Raw genomic sequence first — 21,128 nt, 5'->3', positions numbered from 1 at the left:
CTGTGAGTTTCTTTGTATAGTATTTAGACAAAACCTGTTGGACTCCCTTAAGAATTTTTCTTTTCAGTCATTTGACCTTTCTTACTGGAGAGGAGTTAAGACTCATTCTGTGTTACAAATGCTTTTTTTTTTTTTGAGGTCTTGCAGTGGTAGTGGGTAGTGAACTTTTACTTTTTTTGTGGGTTTATTCAACTTATGAAGGCTTACTCTGTAAGCCTAATGCATAAATACTCATTTTTGTGTGCATGTATTATTTTTTTTTCATATCCATAAATTAATGGTTTGCTCTGAGCCTAAGAGATTTTACTCTACAGGAGCTTTTGCCTTAAAGAAACTCAGGGCTGAACATTCTGTTTCAGATCATAATCTTTTTATTTTTGTAGCAACACATCTGAATTTAAGCAAAGAGAGGTGCATAAAAGAAATGAAGAGTGACCTCGAGTGTGTTGCATTTCTTTTACAGGGTTATATCAGAAGTAAAAGCTGGAAGTGATGTCATCAGTTGTGCTAGACTGTACTGATGCTAATTTTTTTCTCTAGCGTATGTACTAAAAATGTAGTATTTTCTTAAGATTTTGCAGATGCAATTAGACCACAATTGAATAGCTTTGGTGTAAATTTAGTCATGGGAAACTTAAATTCAGATCACAATTTGAGCTGAATGGAACACACCTGTAATTTTGGGATTATTACTTATTTCAGGCAGATTGATTTTTTGAGAATGCTGAGGTGAATGTCTTTGTTTTTTCTTGGAAAGGAGTGATGATCATGTGTTTTCTTTCCCTCTGCTTGCTTTTCAAATTGTTTTTGTTATTGAGAGAATTGCAGTTTTCAAAAACATTGTAGGGACCACACAACTTTTTCTTACAATCCCATTGTTCTTTTTGATAGTGTATGAGATTTAGAAATTCAGAATAAGAGTGGTAGCTCCAGGCAAAAAGCAATGATATGAAAGAAATGTGTGCCCGTTTTCTGAAAAGTAAATGGTGATTTGTAGTTTCTAACCTGAGGGATTTACTGACACTGTCCAAGCCTATCTGAGCCTATTTCTCTCACTTGAAGAAATTCATAGAAGGGTAAATGCCGCATGTTCTTTAAAAAAGCCCCAAGCTTGTTTAACTCAATGTTTGTATATAATTTTTATTGCTTTTCAGGCTTTATTTCCATTAAAAAAATAAAATTAAAAACTCTGTCTTCAGTGACTTCCAATCATGCGACCAATTGACCAACTTCAAGGTCAATTGTGATGTTTGTAAATCTGGCATTTATTTTCTCTTTAAGCAAGGGTACATGATAATTCTTAAATTTGTATTACATTCTTCTCAATTTAAACTTATAAACTTGAGGAAATTTTTTGACTGTGAATCAATAAGTAAATATTCCCACCTAAATAGTTCTGTGTTTTTGTGAGACATTGTTCAGATACTCATTCCTAGTGAAGCTTATAATGCTAAGTTAGTGTCATGACCACAGTACAGGGCATGATGTTTGTTGTAATTTCTTAAAAGGCTGAATAAAGATACTGGACCATGTGTGAGGTAACTTTTGTGCTTTACTGTACAGTTGTGTTCTTAGCTTTGGCAACCGGTTAAAGGAAAGAGGAAGAAAGAGAGGAGAAAATGAGAGGGGGCACAATCTGTATGCCTCTTATGTAAATTAGGTTTTTTGCATGTTTCTTCACCCCTTCACAGCCAGCCCTTCCCCAGGAAAGTGAGTTGGGGTGAACGGGACTGAGCCCAAGTCTCAAGTTAGCTCAGGACAGCGCTGCTTCACCTCTCCTCTGATCACCTTTCCTGTAGCAATGCTCAGAATGCTTGAGACAAAACATACCTAGAGCTGGTCCTCTGCAGTTAGGATTATTAGAAGTCTAGGTTTTGGGGGGGGTGGGTTTATTTTGTTTTGAAGGTGTTTTGTGTGTTTGTGTGTATTTTTCAAAATGATTGAATAATAAATAATTTATTTGAATTGGGAAAATGCTTACAAAAATACAACAGAATAAACATAGGCATGCTATAGGAAAAAGAATTTTTTTGTAAAGCTTAGCTACATGTTAGTTTGAAGCCAGCCATTGCTGTAATTACAGTTCTGAGATTCAAAAATGTCTTATGATTGGCCAGTTTTGGTAAATAAACTTCTTATCAATTTTCTAAGTAATCCAGTCTAGAAGGTGCACATTAGTTCATGATTGGTGTTCCTCTGTGGTGTTCACTATTACTTTGTCTGATACTTCTTAATAACTTTACAAAAAATGAAGCTTAGCTCATTTCAGTGTATCAAGAAAGTTCTAGAAGCTCAGATAAAAAAAAAAAAACCCTAAAGAAGTTATAACTTTCGGGGAGGGTTTGGGTGGTGTTTTTTTTTTTTTTTTAAATTTTATTTTTAAATTTTTATGGGTTTTTTTTTGTTTGTTTTGTTTTGTTTTTTAATTTGAAAGACAGTAGACAAACCCAGTATGCATTTACTGATATTTGGAAAAACGGCCTTTTTGTAATTTAATGAACATTTAAATGCAGTGACTAGTAAGAGGGTGTAGTGCTGATTATGAGGCAGAGGTGTATTCCAACCTGCTCTGGGAAGAGCTTTTACAGAAGACAAGTATGTGATTAGTTTTCTGCAATTATTTCAAATTACATGGACTAATTGCTAAAATTAATACTGTAGGCCTGTTCAAGAAATTTCTATGCCTTGGTTAGTTCTTATTTACAGTATCACACAATAACATTAGTTTATTAAAGGGATTTAAATATGTTATAGGATGATCATTTTTAAATTGCTTTTGTTTAAAAAGAATCAACCAAAGACACACACAGACACAAGCCAAAACAGAGAAAACCCAAAAAGTGAGCCATATATACATACATACATACATATATGTATATGTATGTATGTATATTTATTTATTTATTTATTTATTTATTAATTTACACACATATACTTTACTTAATAACTTTCAAAATTACTTTTTTTAAGGGAACAAAAGAAATGGAAAGAATTAAAAAACACAGTTCGTGTTCTTAGTAAATGAAGTGTTTTTTGAATCCCCACATTCTGTGAAGTGCATTAAATACTTAGCAATGTGTCAGTATGAGGAGAATCTGAAATTTTATTGATTACATAATTTGTAATTTTATTTCTACTAACTAGCTGGTTGCTCTTACATTTCAGCTAATCAAGCTGACTGGATGCTTTCAGAGTGTATATCTAATGAAAGGGATGTGAATCTTTAACCCTGACTCTCTGTTGAGGTCAGACCTATGTAGGTGGCCAATAAATCCCTTGGAAATATGAACAGAAGGGAGGGCCAGAGAATAAAAATGGTCAGTGGCTTAAAGCTGAGGTGTACTGTTCTGCATTATCTGTTTTAGGTAAAGCCTGAGAAACCCTAGGATATCTGCAGAGTCTTCAGTTTCCTGTATTCATATAATTTGTATTTCTGTTTAGTTTTCTTGTAACTGTTCATGACCTGGCAAGAGGATGACAGAAAAAAAACCCAAAAAAAACCCCCAAAAAACCCAACTTGAAATCACTTTGGTTTTCTATTCTGCACTGGAGCAAAGAGGACTTCTAAGCCATGTCTTCTATTTCCCTAGCAGCTACAGAATAAGTGTGGAGCTACTGAGAATCTTCTCCTCAGGTTGAAAAAGTGGTAACTGCAGATCCTGGAAACCATCAGTTTAGCCCTGAAGGCTTGATTCATAGACTTTTTAAGCATCTCTGAGAGTGTCTTGGGGCACAGATTTATAAACAAGAACAAGTGGTATTTCCAGACACATATCCATGTTAACTTCAATCTGTATATTCTTCAAAGGCCATAAATGTCTCATTATCTTCAAATTACACTCCTCTGTCAGTAATGAAATCATGTATGAACGTATGTGATTTCAGATCTTTCTTGATCTTCCTTCAGATCTTCCTTCTTTGTGTGGTGTGCTGCCGAAAGTTGTCATTTTAAACTGTGTATTCTGACTTGGATTGATTGTTTTGGATTATTTGAGTGAGCAATACTTCCATCTAGGAAATTTTTGCAAGAAAGTTTGCATGTCTTTTTCTAACATTTGAAGCAGTAAAAAAAAAAAATGGAAGAAGTGCAACATTATTAGTAATAATAAACAAAGGCATGACAGCTACACATCTTCCTGTAGACTCAGTATGTAAAGGCATATTAAATATCTGAGTAAATGCGGATAACTGAACATCAAACTAGTTTTGATATATTAAAAAACCTTTCTAGAATATTTACAGTTTTCTGTTTAAGATTAATCCCTAATTGAAATCCTTGACTCTCTATTTACATCTTCCAACATTTTCAACATCATAGCATAGTCATCAAAGTTCACGAATTAATAGGTAGCAGGCCTTCTTCCTTACTTCTCAGTATTATTACTGAAAATTATTTTGTGTATCTTTGTGAGCTTTAACATATTTCACATGTGAAATTAACTTTAGGAAAATGGCAATTCCTCTAGTAATGTCAATAAGCTGAAATGTGTGGTATTTTCTGCCTAGTTGGGCAGGAGTCCCACCCTAAACAAGATATTTTTTACTTTTCTTGCCTCAGTCTGGGTTCTTTGCCTCAATATAATACCAAAACCAGTTGTCCTCAGGAGGCACAGCTCCCACAGCTGGAAGCTGGGGTAGTATCGAGAGCTGAGTGAAGCCCCCTTAATCCATGAGGAAATGGTTAGTGACCTGCTACTTATTGACCTATAGCAAATTAGACACAAGTCTATGGGCTCAGATGGGATGCACCTGAGGAAGCTGGTGAAAGTGTTTACCAAGCCACTTTAAACCATTTCCCTCCAGTCCAGGTTAACTGGACTAGGTCAGACTGATGGGAAATTAGCAAATGTCCATCCACAAGAAGGGTCAGACGGATGACCCAGGGAGGTACAGGCCTGTCAGCCTGACCTCAGTACTGGGGAAGGTCATGGAGCAGATCATCCTGAGTGCCATCACATGCTATTTGCAGGACAGCCAGCAAATCAGGCCCAGATGATACTCACAAATGGGTTTATGAAAGGCAGATCCTGTTTGACTAACTTGATCTCTTTCTGTCATAAAATAACCTAGCTGGTGGATGAGGGAAAGGCTGTGGATTTTGTTTATCCACACTTCAGTAAAGCATTGGATACTGTCTCCCACAGCATTCTCCTGAGGAAACTGGCTGTTCATGGCTTGGATGGGTGCAGTCTTCACTAGGTAAAAATCTGGCAGGATAGTCAGGCCCAGAGAGGGGTGTTGAATAGAATTAAATCCAGAGAGCAGCTGGTCACCAGTGGTGTTCCCTAGGGCTCGGTATTGGGGCCAGTTTAATGTCTCTGTTGATGATTTGGTTGAGGGGATTGTGTGCATTCTCAATAAGTTCACAGATGATACTGAATTGGATGGGAGTACTGATCTGCCAGAGCGTAGTAAGGCTCTGAAAAAAAGAACTCAACAGGTTGGATTGACTGAGGCCAGTTCTATGAGGATCGATAAGGCCAAGAGTCAGGTCCTGCAGTACTATTGGCTGGCTGGATATGAGCCAGCGTGTGCCCAGGTGGCCAAGAAAGCCATGCTATTTAGTACATCACATTTTCTAAAATTGTATGTTATCTGCTGTATCAGCTGAGGATTTTCTTCATGTTGTCATTTTTGGTTGTCTCCCTGCTGGTAATATGTTCACTCTTGTTTATTTGTCATTCTCATTTTCTTTTCTTGTTTTGTTTCCTCGTTTTTCACTTTCTGTTTGCCCGGAAAATTTTTTCTCTATCCATCTTTCATCATCTGGATCACTGTGTTTCCTTCTACCTTGTCAGTTTTAGTGCCGTATTACACATTTCTTAGAATGTCATTACAAAATTCTGCAGTGCGAGTGTCAAGGAAATAATATCTGTTGCTCCTCCTTAAGCACAGATTAAATCCACAGTTGGATATAACTGGAAAATCTGGTTTGTGCTGCATGATCAGTAAAGTGTGCCAAAGTTGGGATGGGACAGAGCAAGAGGAATACTACTCAAAATCAATCACTGGCTGCTGATTTCCATTGATAAAGATGGTGGCAAAAATGAGAAAAGAAAGTGACACTTGAGAAACAATTCCAAGTGATCCATAGCTGGCTGACCATTCTGAGTGCCAGGGAGCAGCAGAAGTGGGGCTGCTCATGGGGGAGGATGACTCAAGAGCTGTGGGCACTCAGAGCTGGCTGTGCAAGAGTCTGAACTCCTAAGGCCACCCCACTGAGGGTGGTTTGAGAACAGGGGCAGGACTCTGCCACCACCCAATAATCACCAGGTCAGGCAGGATGAGGAGTCAGGTCCAGGGTCTACTTGGGGACCCAATGAGGCCAAGATCCAGCCTGGGCATGGATTTGGGCATGGGGCTTCCTGCTGCATAACTCAGAGATTGATGGCCCTGGTAGTGCTCTTGGGGACATGAAAATCAGAGCTGTTAATGATTTGTCCTTCAGAAATGGTGCTCAAATTGCCAGTCCTGGAGAAAATGTCAGTGGAAATTTTGATCCATCACGAGTAATATGTATCTAGTATTTTTCTGGCCTCTGGTATTCTGGTGTTTCAATGGTTTTGTGGTAAGAGTGCTAAAATGAAGTAATTGAAGAGTTCCAGGGGTTTTGAAAGAATAAAATATCTTTCAAATTATTTTCCATGTCTGAATCCTGACTGAAGACAGGACCTGCTAGTCTACTTATACATAATTTTGATATATAAATGTGTGTTCATCCTACCAAATATAAGGGAGCAGTGTCATTTTCCTATAGCAAGGAATTTTTTACCTGCGGAATTTTTTGCCTGTGAAATTGTTGTCTGTGCTTTTGAGTTGAGTAAGGGGTAAAAAGGAAGTCTTTCATTTCTTTGGGCAGGTAGAAGAATGCTGATGTGTGTTTATTTGTTCACTTTGTAATGGTTAGCATAGACATGCGAGTGACATTAAAAGAATTTACAAAAGTATTGTATGAATTGCCTTCTATTAAAAAAAATAGGAAAATGCAAGCAGGTAATGTTACATAATTGTAACACTATATAGGAGTGTTATAAAGCCATCTTAAGAGATTGTATCATGCTTGTTTTTTTCTTTTAGTTTTCCATTGTTCTGTTTGTCAGACATAGAAAAAAGATATGAAAACTACTAAATTTTTATCTCATTTTGACTGTTCTCACATTTAATTTGAACTAATTATTTATTGCATTCATTAGAGCTTCTGAATTAGATGGAGGTAAATTAGGTTGTCATACAGAAAAAAGTAATGTCTGTGAAAAATACTCTGTAGTTGTCATCTCATAGCAAAAAGATTATCCAATACAGGAAACAAAAGTCATGAATGGTTCCTGTGGGAGTGCAAATAGGCTTAAAAAGAAGATTCTGTTTATTTAGCGCAGAAAATATCCTCAAGCTAGCACTTAATTGTGATATTCTTCCTAAAATCAGAAGTGTTTGGGCTGTGGTTTGGTTGGGAAGCATGTAGAGAAGCAGAAACTTTTGTTTTGTGGTATAACCTCTGACAAGATTATGGCTTCAGGTTTACCGCTCTTAACTTACGTTTCTTTGTACACACAGCTAATCATGATGTCTAAAGTTCATAAAATATTTGTGGGCCTGGGCATGGAAGTACTGTGTGTATATAATTTTTTTTATTATTATTATTATTTTTTTTTTTTTTAATTTATGCCAACATAAATTTGTCTGTTGATTTGAATTGCTTGTTTTCTCTTGGCCACAGGCTGACTGAGTGGCTGGACTTCACTGGAAGGAGCCATTTCACTGGAGCAGTGGAATAACTGCGGATCTCTCACAACTCTACTTGTCAGGAAGTGCTGTGTGTTGCCAGGATTAATTCAACACTAAAATCTGGGATGGGCCTTAGGGGCAAACACTCCCTTGTTTCTTCTGGTGTTGGGATTTGTCTACAGCCAGTCAGCTGAGGCACCTACCACACATCAGCTTTTGGTTTTTTGTTGCCTGAGCAAAGATACATTTTCTCTTACTTCATCTCCTTTTGACTACTTTTTTATTAGTTTTCATTTTCCTTGACTGATTAATTTCTCCTGGCTGTGGAAAAAAGAGCCCTGCTGATGTTGATTTAAATAATGTCGAAACCAATGGGACTCCTATGGCTGCCTTTGATCTTCACACCAGTGTGTGTCATGTTGAATTCTAACTTCCTCCTGTGGATAACTGCACTGGCTATAAGATTTACTCTCATCGATGGCCAAGCACAATACCCAGTTGTTACTACGAATTATGGAAAAATACGTGGTTTAAGAACACCTTTGCCTAATGAGATCCTTGGTCCAGTGGAGCAGTACTTGGGTGTTCCTTATGCTTCCCCTCCGACTGGAGAAAGGCGGTTTCAGCCCCCGGAGCCACCATCATCCTGGACAGGTGTCCGCAACGCCACACAGTTTGCTGCTGTCTGCCCACAGTACCTGGATGAGAGGTCACTGCTCAACGATATGCTGCCAGTCTGGTTTACGGCCAATCTGGATACTGTGGTGACATATGTTCAAGATCAAAATGAAGACTGTCTGTATTTGAATATCTATGTGCCCACAGAGGATGGTAAGTACTCTGAGACCCGCACTGCCATGTGCTCACCAGCTCTACGCATGAGGAGTATCCAGGTCTTCAAAGCATCTTACTGAGTTTCATCCATGTTTTATCTGTGGAAATGGATAATGCCTCTGAACATGCATTATTAGTAATACTTTGTAGATTGAATATGCTTGCATGGTTTATCTCTTATGTTTCAGTGCAACACCAACCTGCAGTTTGATTGCAAGTGGTGGCCAGGGTATGTCAGCCAGCCTTAAGTTTACATCCAAAATATTGCTATGAATCATTCACAAGAGAGGAAAGGGGAAATAAACATTGACCTGAAGTAATATATTTTTTTTTTTTTCCATGCATGAATGGTACGAATATAGTTACAGGCTAATTTTTAAAGAACAATTTGCCTAACTTTTTTTCTTTATTTTATTATAAAATTTCCGAGCCTACCATTAACTTTGCTTGATTTTAATAGATAATAGAAAATTTTTATAGTAATTTAATCATCAAGGGCTTTTTTTCGGATTTTTATCTGTGAAACTTTTTCAGTCCAGCTTCTTTTTCTTCATTCACTAAATTTAAAATGAAGTCAAGGTGATTTATTATGCAGATTTGGTCAGGTGACTTTAAACTTTTGTCTGTTTTGTGCAATACTTTCTCAAGAGGGCTACTTTAAACCACTTTCTATAGACAAAAAGGATGAACACAATTGGTAATACAGAACTCTTTGAACATTTACATAATCTCAACCTTAAAAGTTGTAGCTGTATTGCATGATGAATGTATCTTTGGTTGTTTTGAATAGTATTGCTTCCTACAGGCAAGAAAACCTGTTTTCATCAGGTCCTAAACCATCGAAGTCTTATTATTTCACAAGGAAACAAAAATACTACTAATACTTTTATTTAATATTCCACTAAAAGCTAGTGCTTTCTGCTAATTAGAATGCAGTTACGGATGTATAACATGACAGATTTCTCCCAGATATGCAAATCCCTTCACTTTTGTTGAGGGTTTGATTTACACAATTAAGGCATTGTTATTTCTCAGTAACCATACTCTAAATATGCAAATTTTCTACTTTGATTATTATAATCCTTCTGCCTTGATTGGCTTCTTTACTCAGAATTTCCAAGCTGTCTGCCAGCGATAAACATACCACCTTCTTTCCCTGTTCTCATCAGCTGAAGCAAAAACTTGAAAGCTAAAAATAAAGGGGTAAAGTTTGGGAATACTGGAAGCTTTGCAAACGTAAATACAACCAAGCTGCTTAAAGGAAAAATGCTGTGAAAGGAAAACTGTGTTTATGGTGGCTCTGTGTGCAAGAGTGTGTGTGCATGTGTGTCTGTGTGTGTGTGTGTCTGTGTGTAGACAATGGAGCAGGTCTTAATATCTCAGTTCTTTCCCTCTTCCAGTCTCACTGGACTTCTTCATACTCCTTCGATAATGACATAGATTTTTTTTCCCCCAAATGTGTTTATGTTCTGAATTTTATCCTTCATCTTTTAATAAGTCACTGGGGTAAACTTGCCCTGAGAAAGCATTTTGGGCTGAGATTTTATTTGTTCTCACTGAAGGAACAGCAACTCTGTTAACTCAGTCTTATTTTAGAATCCAGTTTTAATAAATAATACATTCCTTCAATTTAATAATAAGTTTCATTAATGAAGGAGTACAGGAAATTAGACATGGAAAAATATATGTGAATGTCTAGGAAAAGAATATTTGATATCAAATGAAAAATAATAAAATATTGTGGGCCAAATGACAAGCAACCAGTAACACTCATCTTGGTATAATAGCTAATGGCATTTGCTGTTAGATTTAAAGAAAATAAAAGACTGATAAATTTAATTTTAGATGCTGTAGACCTTTTTGTCCACTTTTGCAAAAAGCGTGATTTACTCTTCCTGGTTTTAGATTTTCTTTAAGTAGCATGTAAATGGTGTCTATTTGTTTTTATATCTCCTATAATTTAAAAATTTAAACACATGCACAAAAATATGTAGCTGAATAATGAGAAGACAAAATTTATATGAGTTATAGGCTGAAGACAAGGTTGCTTCTATACAATATGACAAACATTTTTAAAAGATTCCATTGGGAAACAAGAAGCTTAAGAATAAATAATTAAATACATCATGTTTTAATTGCATGTTGTATATCTTATTACCAATTAATAAATCACAGTGGCTTTTTAGGTGAGGAATATATGAGATCTTCTGGCCATAAACATGCTTAAGGGGAACTGACCTACAAATCACATGCTCTAAGTTTGTGTGTCTCCAAATCACTCTAAACAGTCTTAAATAGTAGCCCATACAATCTGATTAAAAATGTTATGCTTCCTTATATGAGTCCTAGTTGGCAAAAATAAGCTACGTTGTTATGGAAACAGACCATGAAATTAGTTTTTGATGCAAGATTTCAAAATGAGTTACCTCGGGTTAAATTCATAATTTCAATTCTTTCTTCAGTACAGATTAATTTAAAAGAGTTTTGAAACTGCTTTCTAGAAGAAAAGGTGGCTCGAGTCATCCAAACCTAAAAATGCTCTGATTATGAAACTTACTCTGAATAATTTTTTCTGCCTTTTGTTTTTTTTTTTAAACTTTGGTGAAAAGAATAGAACAACAACTAATGAATTAACTGCAGTCATTTGCAGTGCTTACTTCAAATAAATTCTAGTTAATAACTAATCAAAATGAAGGTCAAGTTTGGGGATTTTTTTCATTGTTATGTTTTGTTGCTGTTCTTTTTCAGTATATAGCATGACCTGTTTCTTATTACTTTTGTGGTTTAGCGAAAGGGAACCAAATTTTGATCATGTACTTTCAATAAAGGGTTAACAAATAAATGCAAATATCCCTCCATCCGATTTCAGAATTGCTTCACTGGAATCCTTCCATGATAAACTAATGGAAATAAGAATAGAATACAGTCACTCTAATGAGGTAGATAAGTTTAGGTAGTTACAATAAAATAGTTTGAAATGTTACTGCTTTTTTCTGAATAAGTGCCATGAAGTTAAATAACATATAAATCTATAGTTCCCTTAAATAGTTTGAGCTTCTAGGTTAAGATATTAAAATAACCTGTTACACAGTCTGTGTCTGTATTAATCCTAGCCTTTCATTAGACCCATAAGATTCTGGATTTCAAATGTGAGATAGCAGGAGAATCCAGTCAGAATTTCCCATGTTAAAATGCCCTTACAAAGCAAAAACTATCTTCCTTATTAGGGGATGTCTTTTTTCATTTTATGTGAAAACATTATCTATCGTAGAAGTCAATATACATACCTAGCAGAATATTACTGCAATTCTGTCCATGTAGGTGTTTATTCTTTTGCTGTTTTTCACTGACAAGTGTTTTTTTGTCTCCCTTTCCTTACAGCAATACTTCTGTTTCAGAGTGTCTAAGGTAGCTATAGAATTTCACTGGGGTTTTTTTGTTTGTTTTTGTTGTTTGTTTGTTTTTGGGGTTTTTTTTGTTTTGTTTTCTTTTGCCTTTGGAAGGGAAAATAATTGGAACCTCTGTGATTCATTGAGATATTTTATGTTTTGGTCATAAGTATAAATAATAATGCAGTTATTTTAAAGAAAATACAAGCAATTAATATAAAATCTAAGAAAAATCTTTTATTTTATATGTCAAACCTATAATAATAATAAATTGCTCAGAACTGAAGCAAATAAAATATTTATAGTGAAACTATCCTTTTATCCAGTTGCTTCCTAAACATTTGGCTTGATCTTCAGTATTATTTGTGTGCGTATATGTTGTCTAGGCTACTTTTCCAGTTACTATGAACTGTAATTTTCCACAAGAATACTTGAATGTCAGTTTTGAGGAGGTCATCTAGGGAAATGATATTGAGGACAGTGTGTTTATTATAACTTCGGTCTGAATATGGGTTTATCTACAGTGGAAATGCTAGATTGAAAAGGACACAGACTGTTAATCGGCTGTGCTTAATCCCTGGCCTTTATCGTTTGAAGCTGTGGATTCTGAAGGAGATTGCTAACTCCTATCATAACCAGGGAAAAATGTATAAGAAGAAAAAAAAAACAGAAAAGGCACTTAATTTGTATTTCTTTCATGATAAATATCAAAATTTTATAATTAGGAAAGCAAGATTAAAAAAAAAAAAAAGCAACAAATCAACACAGCAAACAAACAAGAAAAACACAAACAGGAACAAATCTTTTTATGTTGGTCTAAAACCGACTGTATTCAGATCAAAAAAGAAAAAAATAAAGATTATTTTTGTCATCTTTGCTTGATCAATTGTAAACATATATACTTTTTACTTATTTTGGCATATGGATAGAGTGTACATTTTACACAAGGGTGGAGCTCCTTATCCACTATGTATCTGTTACAGATTAACTAATGAAGTATTTAGCATCTTCAGAGGTTTGCTCTTGTTTCTTGTTTGCATGCTCTTGTTTCATTTGCTTCATAATATATACAGCTGAAGTGACAACAAAAGGTGGGAGTCCATGACACTTATTAAGGCTGAATAGGTGATAATTTTTCATTAGACTGTGGGAACTGAGACTTGCCCAGGATTAGTGGTATATTTAGCTGTGGACTACCAGGAGGAAGTTAGTCTCGTGCAAAAGCAAAGACATCAGCAGTTTTCCTTCTTTGGGTGGTGACTGACAAAATATACCTGCAGCTCTTAACTCTGTGGCTATTTGACTAAATGAAAAAATTGAGCAAAGCTGACTGAGAAGACGAGCCTCAGACTGTCCTTTTGCATATTATGAAATGTCAAATGCCTGCCTAATATATAATTGTTTACAGCTTTCTTCTTGCCATTGCTGTTGAATTGCAATGTCTTTAACTTGGAAAAATGTTTTTATCACAATTATCCTAATAAAACGTAATTGATAAAAATTGGGGCTTTTTTCCTTTTTCTTTGAGGCAAAGAAAAAGGTAGTGTAAAGATTAGTTTCTTCATTTTGGTGGCATGGAATAAAAAAGCAAGCTAATCATGGGCTTTTTTGTTACTATGAAAGATAAGGGGTCATACATAAAAATAGTGTGATAGTGAGCAAGATAGGTGCAATATGTACAGTGTTATTTTGTTCAATTATTAGGAGGTGATGCTAATAATAATAGTAACTTGTCATTTCCAAATAAACTCAATTTTCTATACAATAGATTCTTCTAACTGTATGTAGTTTTAGATTTCAGTAGATGTATATCAGACATTTTCCAGGTAATCTTAAAATTTTAATTGTCCTATTATCTCTTAATTACTTTTGTAAATGTAAGTATCTACTTAGGAAATCAAAGCAAAGATTTATGTATATAGCTTTAAGGAAGTAAAAATCCAGTATCTCTTGTCTCTATATTTACAGTTTTTATTGTTCCTCAAAATATTTACTACATATTTTTAAAAGTCAATTATAATTTCTGTAATTGGCATAGCAACATAGAGTTTTACTTATGTTTTCTGAAGTACTTTTAAAAGCAAATTAAACACATTTATTTAATTCTAAAAATATTTTAAATCTGTTTTAAATCATGCTTTGGACTTCTGTAGATAATAATGTTTAAACAGTTTCATATTGCAAATAATGTTTATCTGAAAACAACCCAATGAATATAACAAAACTTTGTTTTTAGTTTCACTATTGTCATAGGTTTTGTCAGTGACTGGTTTACCTTTTACCCTCACCCATTCAGTCAATTGTTTGCTTACTTTGGAAAACTAAAAATTATTATTTTTTTTTAATGTAAATGCATTTTAGCTTATAAAAACACATATAAAAATTACACAAAAAAGACATATCCTTTTGTAAAGTGTTTGTATTGCTTTCCAGAGTGAGAAGGATTTATAACAGATAATAATTACAATACAAAATCACAATGTTGGAATTATTACCTATAGTACCAGTTGAACATAAACATATACTTTTTAGCATCAGAGAGAAAATTGCTCTCCATTGTGAAAGATAAACTCCCTGTTGTGTCAGACTGCCTCAAGCCAATTCTTTCACTGTTAGGGTCCAATATATCCCCTCCTTCTAATCCAGAAATATTGTGGCATCTGTGAGAAAGAAGGAGGCATATGTCTGGCTGTTCTCTGCCTACCAGGATAAAGCAGTGAGTAATCCAGGCCCTTATTTTACATTCTTGCTTTTAACAGTCTCAAATACCTTCTGACACCAAAGAACAGGACTCTAATCTAGATGAAATAAAGTTCTTAAATCCTTAGAGATAAATTCTGATTTAGTTGCTAATTTCAAAGTGCTGTCCTTTCCCCCAGGAGCTGCCCATTCCTCAGGCACTTTACAGGATTGCACCCAAATGGCCTTCTCAGGAACTGATATGCAGTGAAGACTAGCAAGAAGACTCAGCATTCAATATGACTTTACTTAATCCCAACAGGATTTTTAGCACCGTTTTGTAGAGTCTCATCATGTTTAAAAACCTGCTAGAATGGGGGGGAATGTTCTTTAAAACACAATGAAATAACGTTTCTTGTACAAAGGCAAATTAATGTTATCCTTTTAGTTAAAGAACAGTGTCTTTGGAATTGTAGAGGCTGTGTCTTTTGGCTCAGTGACACAGAAGGAAAGGTCTTTAGTCCTGTGGGTCATGAGACAAATATGATTTTACTTCATTTTATCCACTGACTCCCACTTGTCTATTCAGGGTGCTTTTTGTTTTGGTTTGGATTTTTTCCTGTGTGTTTGCTTGGGGTTTCTTTTCTGTTTTCTTTGAGGGTTTTGTTACTTTGTTTTGTTTTCAAGTGCAGCTTTCCTCTTCACTCTTGCAAAACACGTCTTTGTATGCTGCTGCTGTTCTCTGTGCGTCTTCTTGCTCTCTGTCAAATCACAAATCAATGTGATACCTGCTAACACTGAGGCAGTGCCTCTGTCCTGGAGCAGTGCAGTGGGTTCTTGGCAGGCTTTGAGTGGTGAACAGTGCAGTCAGATCTGATCAGTGTCTTGGCCATACCATTTGTATTAGCTTTGATTTCCTTTTAAGGCTTTGTGATCTCATTGGTCTTCTTTCAGGTATTATTTGCATTGGTCTGAAAGTTTTGAAAGCTATTTGTATCTTCTCACTCAAATTTGGTTCAGTTTCCTTTAATTTGCACATTAATTGCAGGTTTGAACAAAACTGACACATGCTGAATAGCTCAGCTAAATCACAAGGCTCATAAATCAGTCACATCTGTGAAAATATTTCAAGGAACTGTACCCACATCAATGTGATAGTCATAGCTAGTTTGTCAACTGGGAAAATTTACAATTCTCTTCTAAAAAGGTTTAGGTGTCTGCAAAATAACACAAGTTTGAAATAAAGCAAATGTTCATTATTTCTTCCTCATGATTCCTGAAAAAAATTTGGATAAATGAAACAAAGACAAAAATTTCTCCTGAATATAACAGCTTTTTGAACAGCTTTTTGCACAGTACTTTGGTTTGCCATATTTTTTAGAGGGAAAGAATATTTCTCGCCTTTATTCAGTGCTTCTTGCTTACAATTCCAGATAAAATTCTCAGAATGGCATATAATCAATTATGTATGCTTAAATTTTAGGATAGTATTAGTTAAATGTATTAGTTATAATCCAAATAGAGCAAAAGGAAAAAAAAAGAAAAAAAAAGAAAGTTAATGATAGCGAATTTCATTTGTGTTTGTGATATTATCATCTGAAGGAATATGGATGAATTTATGTTCTTGGGGTTTAAGGCTTTTTTTTTTTAATCTGGACCTTGCTCTTTGTACGCAAAAAGACAAACAATAAGAAATAATTATTACAAAACCGTGAAAATTAGCTAATGCTTTAAGCTATCTGTTACTGATGTGTTAAAAATCCATTATAAGAGAAAGAAAATTTTTCTTTTACAGTTTTTGCTGTAGGCAAACTTTTAGTGAAGAATAAATATACTTGCAATGCTAAGCCAAATTCCTACACTATATATATACGGAATTTTAGTTACAAATAGATTTCTGGTGCCTCATTCCAAAATGCTTATAATTGCTGGGTTGATGTTAAATAGATTTTTCATTGACAGGGTGTGACATGTTTAATCTAATGGAGGGAAATTGCTTTGTGCAGATTCAAATGACTATTCAATTAGTCACTGGTAATGTTTGCAAGGCATCATAGCTGGAAATCATGGATACATTGTCTGTTTTATTAAACATGCAATAGGGCAAATGAAAACCCAATCCAAATATGTACACTTCATCCTCTTTCAAATAAATTGGTATCAAATTATCTTTTATGTAGTATTTTTAGGGTGGCCAGGAATTTCAAAAAATCATTCTGCGTTTGTAATACTGCCCCCATGGTAGTGCTTTTGCTGGCTTTTCATGCTTGATTCAGACACCAGAGGGAGCACAAGTTTCCAGCAAACTCATTTGTTTCTGTCCCTGGAAATCACTGAAAATGACACAAATCATGCTGGTGAATGCAGTAATAAAACAAGCAAACAGGTGCTGGTTTTTACTGTTTAAACAGATAGGAAAGGATCTGATTCCACCTTTCCCAAGCTGAAAGTTAATAAAGTTGACAGTGTTGATTCTGGTGTAGTGGACTGATGAATTTGTACAAGGGATAGAGTATTTCCAAGCAAAACATGCACTCATACTGACAAATTTGCACAAAACTATTATTTTAATTATATAATAATAAATTTTTGAGTAAAAAGCATACTGGAAGTGCACAGTTTTTAATTGAGAAATGTGTGCAAGGCATTCCAAAGTGGAGAATTTGATCTGTTTGGCTGTAATGAGTTAGTACAAAAATCCCTCTTTAAAAAAGTTTTGATTTGGTCCATCTATTTCAAAACCAAAATAAAAAGAAAGAAGATTTTTTTAAAATAAATGCCATTGTCTTTCCATCTTCTGTTTTATAGTTATGCAGCTCAATCATGTAAAGTGCCAAATGTCTTTTGCCTTCTTCTATTTCACTGAGACAAAAATGTTAAGCATGTTGAAGTTTCATGCTAACTTCAAGCATTTTTCAAGTTTTGGCTATCACTTTGTTGAAATGAACAATATAACTAAGCTATATAATGTCATACAAAATGCTAAGTTACATAAATGCTGGAGGGCTTCCCCTCCAAAATACCTTGCTTTCAGATTCATAATGTATCTGACTCAAAAAGACTGTTTTTTTTTTAATGGTGTTAAGCATTTGGGGTGCTTTTCTCATCTACCTAAACCATAGACCTTGTTCTGCCTTCAGGGATTAGATGCAATAGGCTGAGTTGCAATTGATGTCTAGGGTGGGTTCTTGCGAGTTGGATCAAATCAGATTTTTACTGTGATGATGCATAAAACCATCCCTATGGATTAACTGCTATGCCTTGTCACTAACAATTATGTGAAAGTATACCTGAGTCAAAGAAAATGACACAGACATTGCCCCAAAGGAGCAGCTCCCCATGACAATCTCTCAGTGGGAATACTTTAGTGGAAACAAATCGAAGAAATAACTAAATACAAATAAATGCAGTAATGTGAACTTAAAGACAGGGATAAGTTTCTAAAAGTCATACTGTACAGTTTATTCTTTATTTCCATTCTCACAGAGTTATCCATAAGGCCTTCAGTGTTATTCCCAGAAGTAAACTGTAGTAGATGGATTAATTAGGTAAATTTTTATTCTTAACTGTGTCCATTTTCACAGTAAACTGCTGAGAGATGTTCAAGCTTTATTTCTTCTCTATCCAATTTCACATTCTCTTGTAACCACTTCTTCTTACTTACTTTGGCCACTATCATTTTATAAATGAATCCTTTTGCTCACTGTATAAAGTAAGACTATAAATTAAGTGTAAACTCGATTTCCATTTCCTAAAATGGTGTTATTTGGATATTCTTCCTTATCTATTTTTTTTATCAACGTAACGTACAAGAAGCAGCAGTAGGTGAGAAAACAGCAGCTATGATTCTTAAATAATTTTAGGAGGGGTAGCTATGTATATATTAAATATGCAGTGGATGGAAAAGGATCAGACAAAGAGAGAAATCCTGGTTCCCTTTCTGTCCTTCTGTACCAGACTCCTTCAGTGGGCTGCTCAGCTATGCTTGCTAAGCTGCATTTGGCCTATAGGATAGTACATGGGGATCGTAGTGCACCCTTCTAGGATTTGTTTTAGTTTACCTGCTGTTGTTTCCATTTTTCATTTTTAGCTGAGCAGTTCTTCCTTGAATTTTAGTTGTCATCATGAAGTGCTCACCCTACACCCCATGTATAAATATTTTCAATTTTTAGCACCTTTGAAAGTGTGGCCAGTAATGCTGAAGTTAATTTTCTATTATTCTTAAAAAATGGAGAATTTAGTAAGTAATTATAAGTTTAGAAAGTATCAGCATGTATCACATTTTTTAAAATATTATGATATTAATAATTTATTCCATTTTTGAGTGCTACTTCTGGATTTTTTGCTTCATATCACCATATCAAACTTCTAAATGCAGACTCTTTTACCATGCTTGTTTTGATTTATTGTATTTGTAATACAATAAATCAAAATGGCTTAGTATTAGGATGATTAACTTAATTCTTTTAAATTCTAATATATATCTTTTGGATTTGATTGTCTATATTAATGTTCTTTTTCTTCTTGTGATCTTTTCCTATTTTGTCTCAACACAAATGAGAAGACAGACACTGTTAGTTCCTAAAACTAGTTATAAAACAGTTATTTCTGTACTATGAGTGGACCTAGTGTAAGCATTTTTTCCTTCATGATGTACTAAGCCGAAGTATTATTTTAGAACAGGTAACTTTACTTTTTTTTTTCTGTTTTGTGACTTTTCTGTTTCTTTTTTAAGCCTAAATTGGAACTACAAACACCTACCACTTTACCTACCAATTTCTCCATTTCTTGTAAAGATTTATTACAAGACTTTTTTGCTTAATACAGAGATGTGAAGTAAAACTGCCTGTTTCTTTTTTTTTTTTTTTTTTTTTTTTTTTTAAATAAATTACCAATACCACTGTATTGCTTAGATACACTGGCACTGAGGCATTCTGAGGTCTAATAGAGATGTGAGATCAATCACCTGTTGCCTTTGTGCCTTGGTTTTCCATTTAGAAAATGAGTATTGCAGGTTTTTTTTTTCTCTGATTAGGATTAGAAACAACTGCAAGAAGGAAATACCTCTGGGTGACAAAAGGCTCAAGTTACTTCCCATATATTTATAACCTAAAAGACTGTATTCCTTTTGTGTGTGTGTGCATAGCTTTTTTTAGGATCTGTCTTACTCCCATTGGTGACCCATTTACTGGCAGCACTTTGCATATCATTGCAGTGTATTGTAACCTCCAAGCAAAACTCTGAAAGGCAATAGATTTGGCAACCGTTGTACCATGATGAATTTTAATAATTGGGTAAAGAGATTTAAAACTAAGGCATCTCGAAATTCATGTGGGTCATGTACTGATAGAAGATTGGTTGATGCCTTGCTATCAAAGTTTGCATTTAATTCTTTACTCTCAATATTTATAGAGTAATCAGAAATGACACAACAGATAGAATTTTTCCTAGAGTTAAAAGGAAAAGGAAATAAGAAAATAAGACTTATGCCAGAAGAAGTTCCCAAGGCATTTAAATACTGGAAGATGGGTAAGACTTTGTGACTGGGTAAAGCATATAAGCTCTTGGTGTAATCTGTTTAAACTCAGAAGGGATCAGCTAAATTTCTGAGGAATGAAAAAAGGTTGTTACTAATACATGATGCAGAGTTATTAGGTTTCCCATAAAGTTTACTGAAAGCAAGATGTCAGAAGTGGATTTTGGAAAAAAGTATGCTCTTTGCAGATGCAACAAATGGCTTGGAATGTTTCTGTGAGTCCTTTAAATTTCTTCATTATCTCTCAACTAATAAAGAAATTACTCTTGAGTACAATATTAAGTGTTTGCTCAAACAAATCTGCCAGATGGTTATGATCTAGCTGGCATAACCCTTGTAGACCATTCTGAAATGAAAATGTTTCATGACCTATAAGCCCTCTCTTGAGAATGGACCTAATGGGATATCTACTTTTACACTGGGTCCAGAATGTTGGGAACATGAGATGAGTTCTTTATGCATAGAACTTGTTTAGTGCCATTTTCAGTCAGCTAAGATCAAACACTCTAATCCATATGGACCTTTTTTACTTTCTTGTGGCTGCTAAACCGTCCTTGAAGGAGCAATCAGCTACCTTTCTTTTTGGAGTTTAATTCTTCAAAGACATTGCATTTTGCGTGCAGCGCACCCTGTGTTGAAGTAGAATATGTTGGGTTTGTACATAACCCTGGAGGTGGTTATTAAAAATATCCCACCTTTCCCCAGTTCCCATTACCTTTAAAAAGTGTTTGTTTGATTGTGTATTCTCTAGCTTTATTCCTCTGATCAGTTAGCTGTAACCTTGTCTGTAACCTTGACATGATTTCGCAGTCTAAATGGTTCCATGGAGAATGTGTCCCCTTGCTACTGGCATGAGCATATCTCCATCTTCCCCACAACTTAGAAGGACTGAAAAAATTTCAAACACAATTGGGCTATTGCAGGATAAGAGATAGCTGCATGAGTTGACTGTGCACTTTCTTAGT

At 34.9% G+C, this 21,128-nt stretch overlaps 1 protein-coding gene across 3 annotated transcripts in view; it reads left to right on the top strand.

Moving 5' to 3' along the window:
• Positions 1–21,128, top strand: part of NLGN4X (neuroligin 4 X-linked) — a 157,103-nt gene that overhangs the window by 44,082 nt on the left and 91,893 nt on the right. For all 3 annotated transcript variants that reach the window (XM_066176783.1, XM_066176781.1, XM_066176782.1), the window contains exon 3: positions 7,718–8,556. In XM_066176783.1, the coding sequence (XP_066032880.1) occupies positions 8,085–8,556 (472 nt within the window). In that variant the 5' untranslated portion in view covers positions 7,718–8,084. The remainder of the gene's footprint in view (positions 1–7,717; positions 8,557–21,128) is intronic.

Source organism: Chamaea fasciata, unplaced genomic scaffold (assembly GCF_029207755.1).
Source record: "Chamaea fasciata isolate MVZ Bird 193981 ecotype frontalis unplaced genomic scaffold, bChaFas1.0.hap1 SCAF_2, whole genome shotgun sequence".
Lineage (NCBI taxonomy): Eukaryota > Metazoa > Chordata > Aves > Passeriformes > Sylviidae > Chamaea > Chamaea fasciata.
Note: the sequence above shows the minus strand (reverse complement) of the source record. Positions and strands in the feature narration are given on the sequence as shown.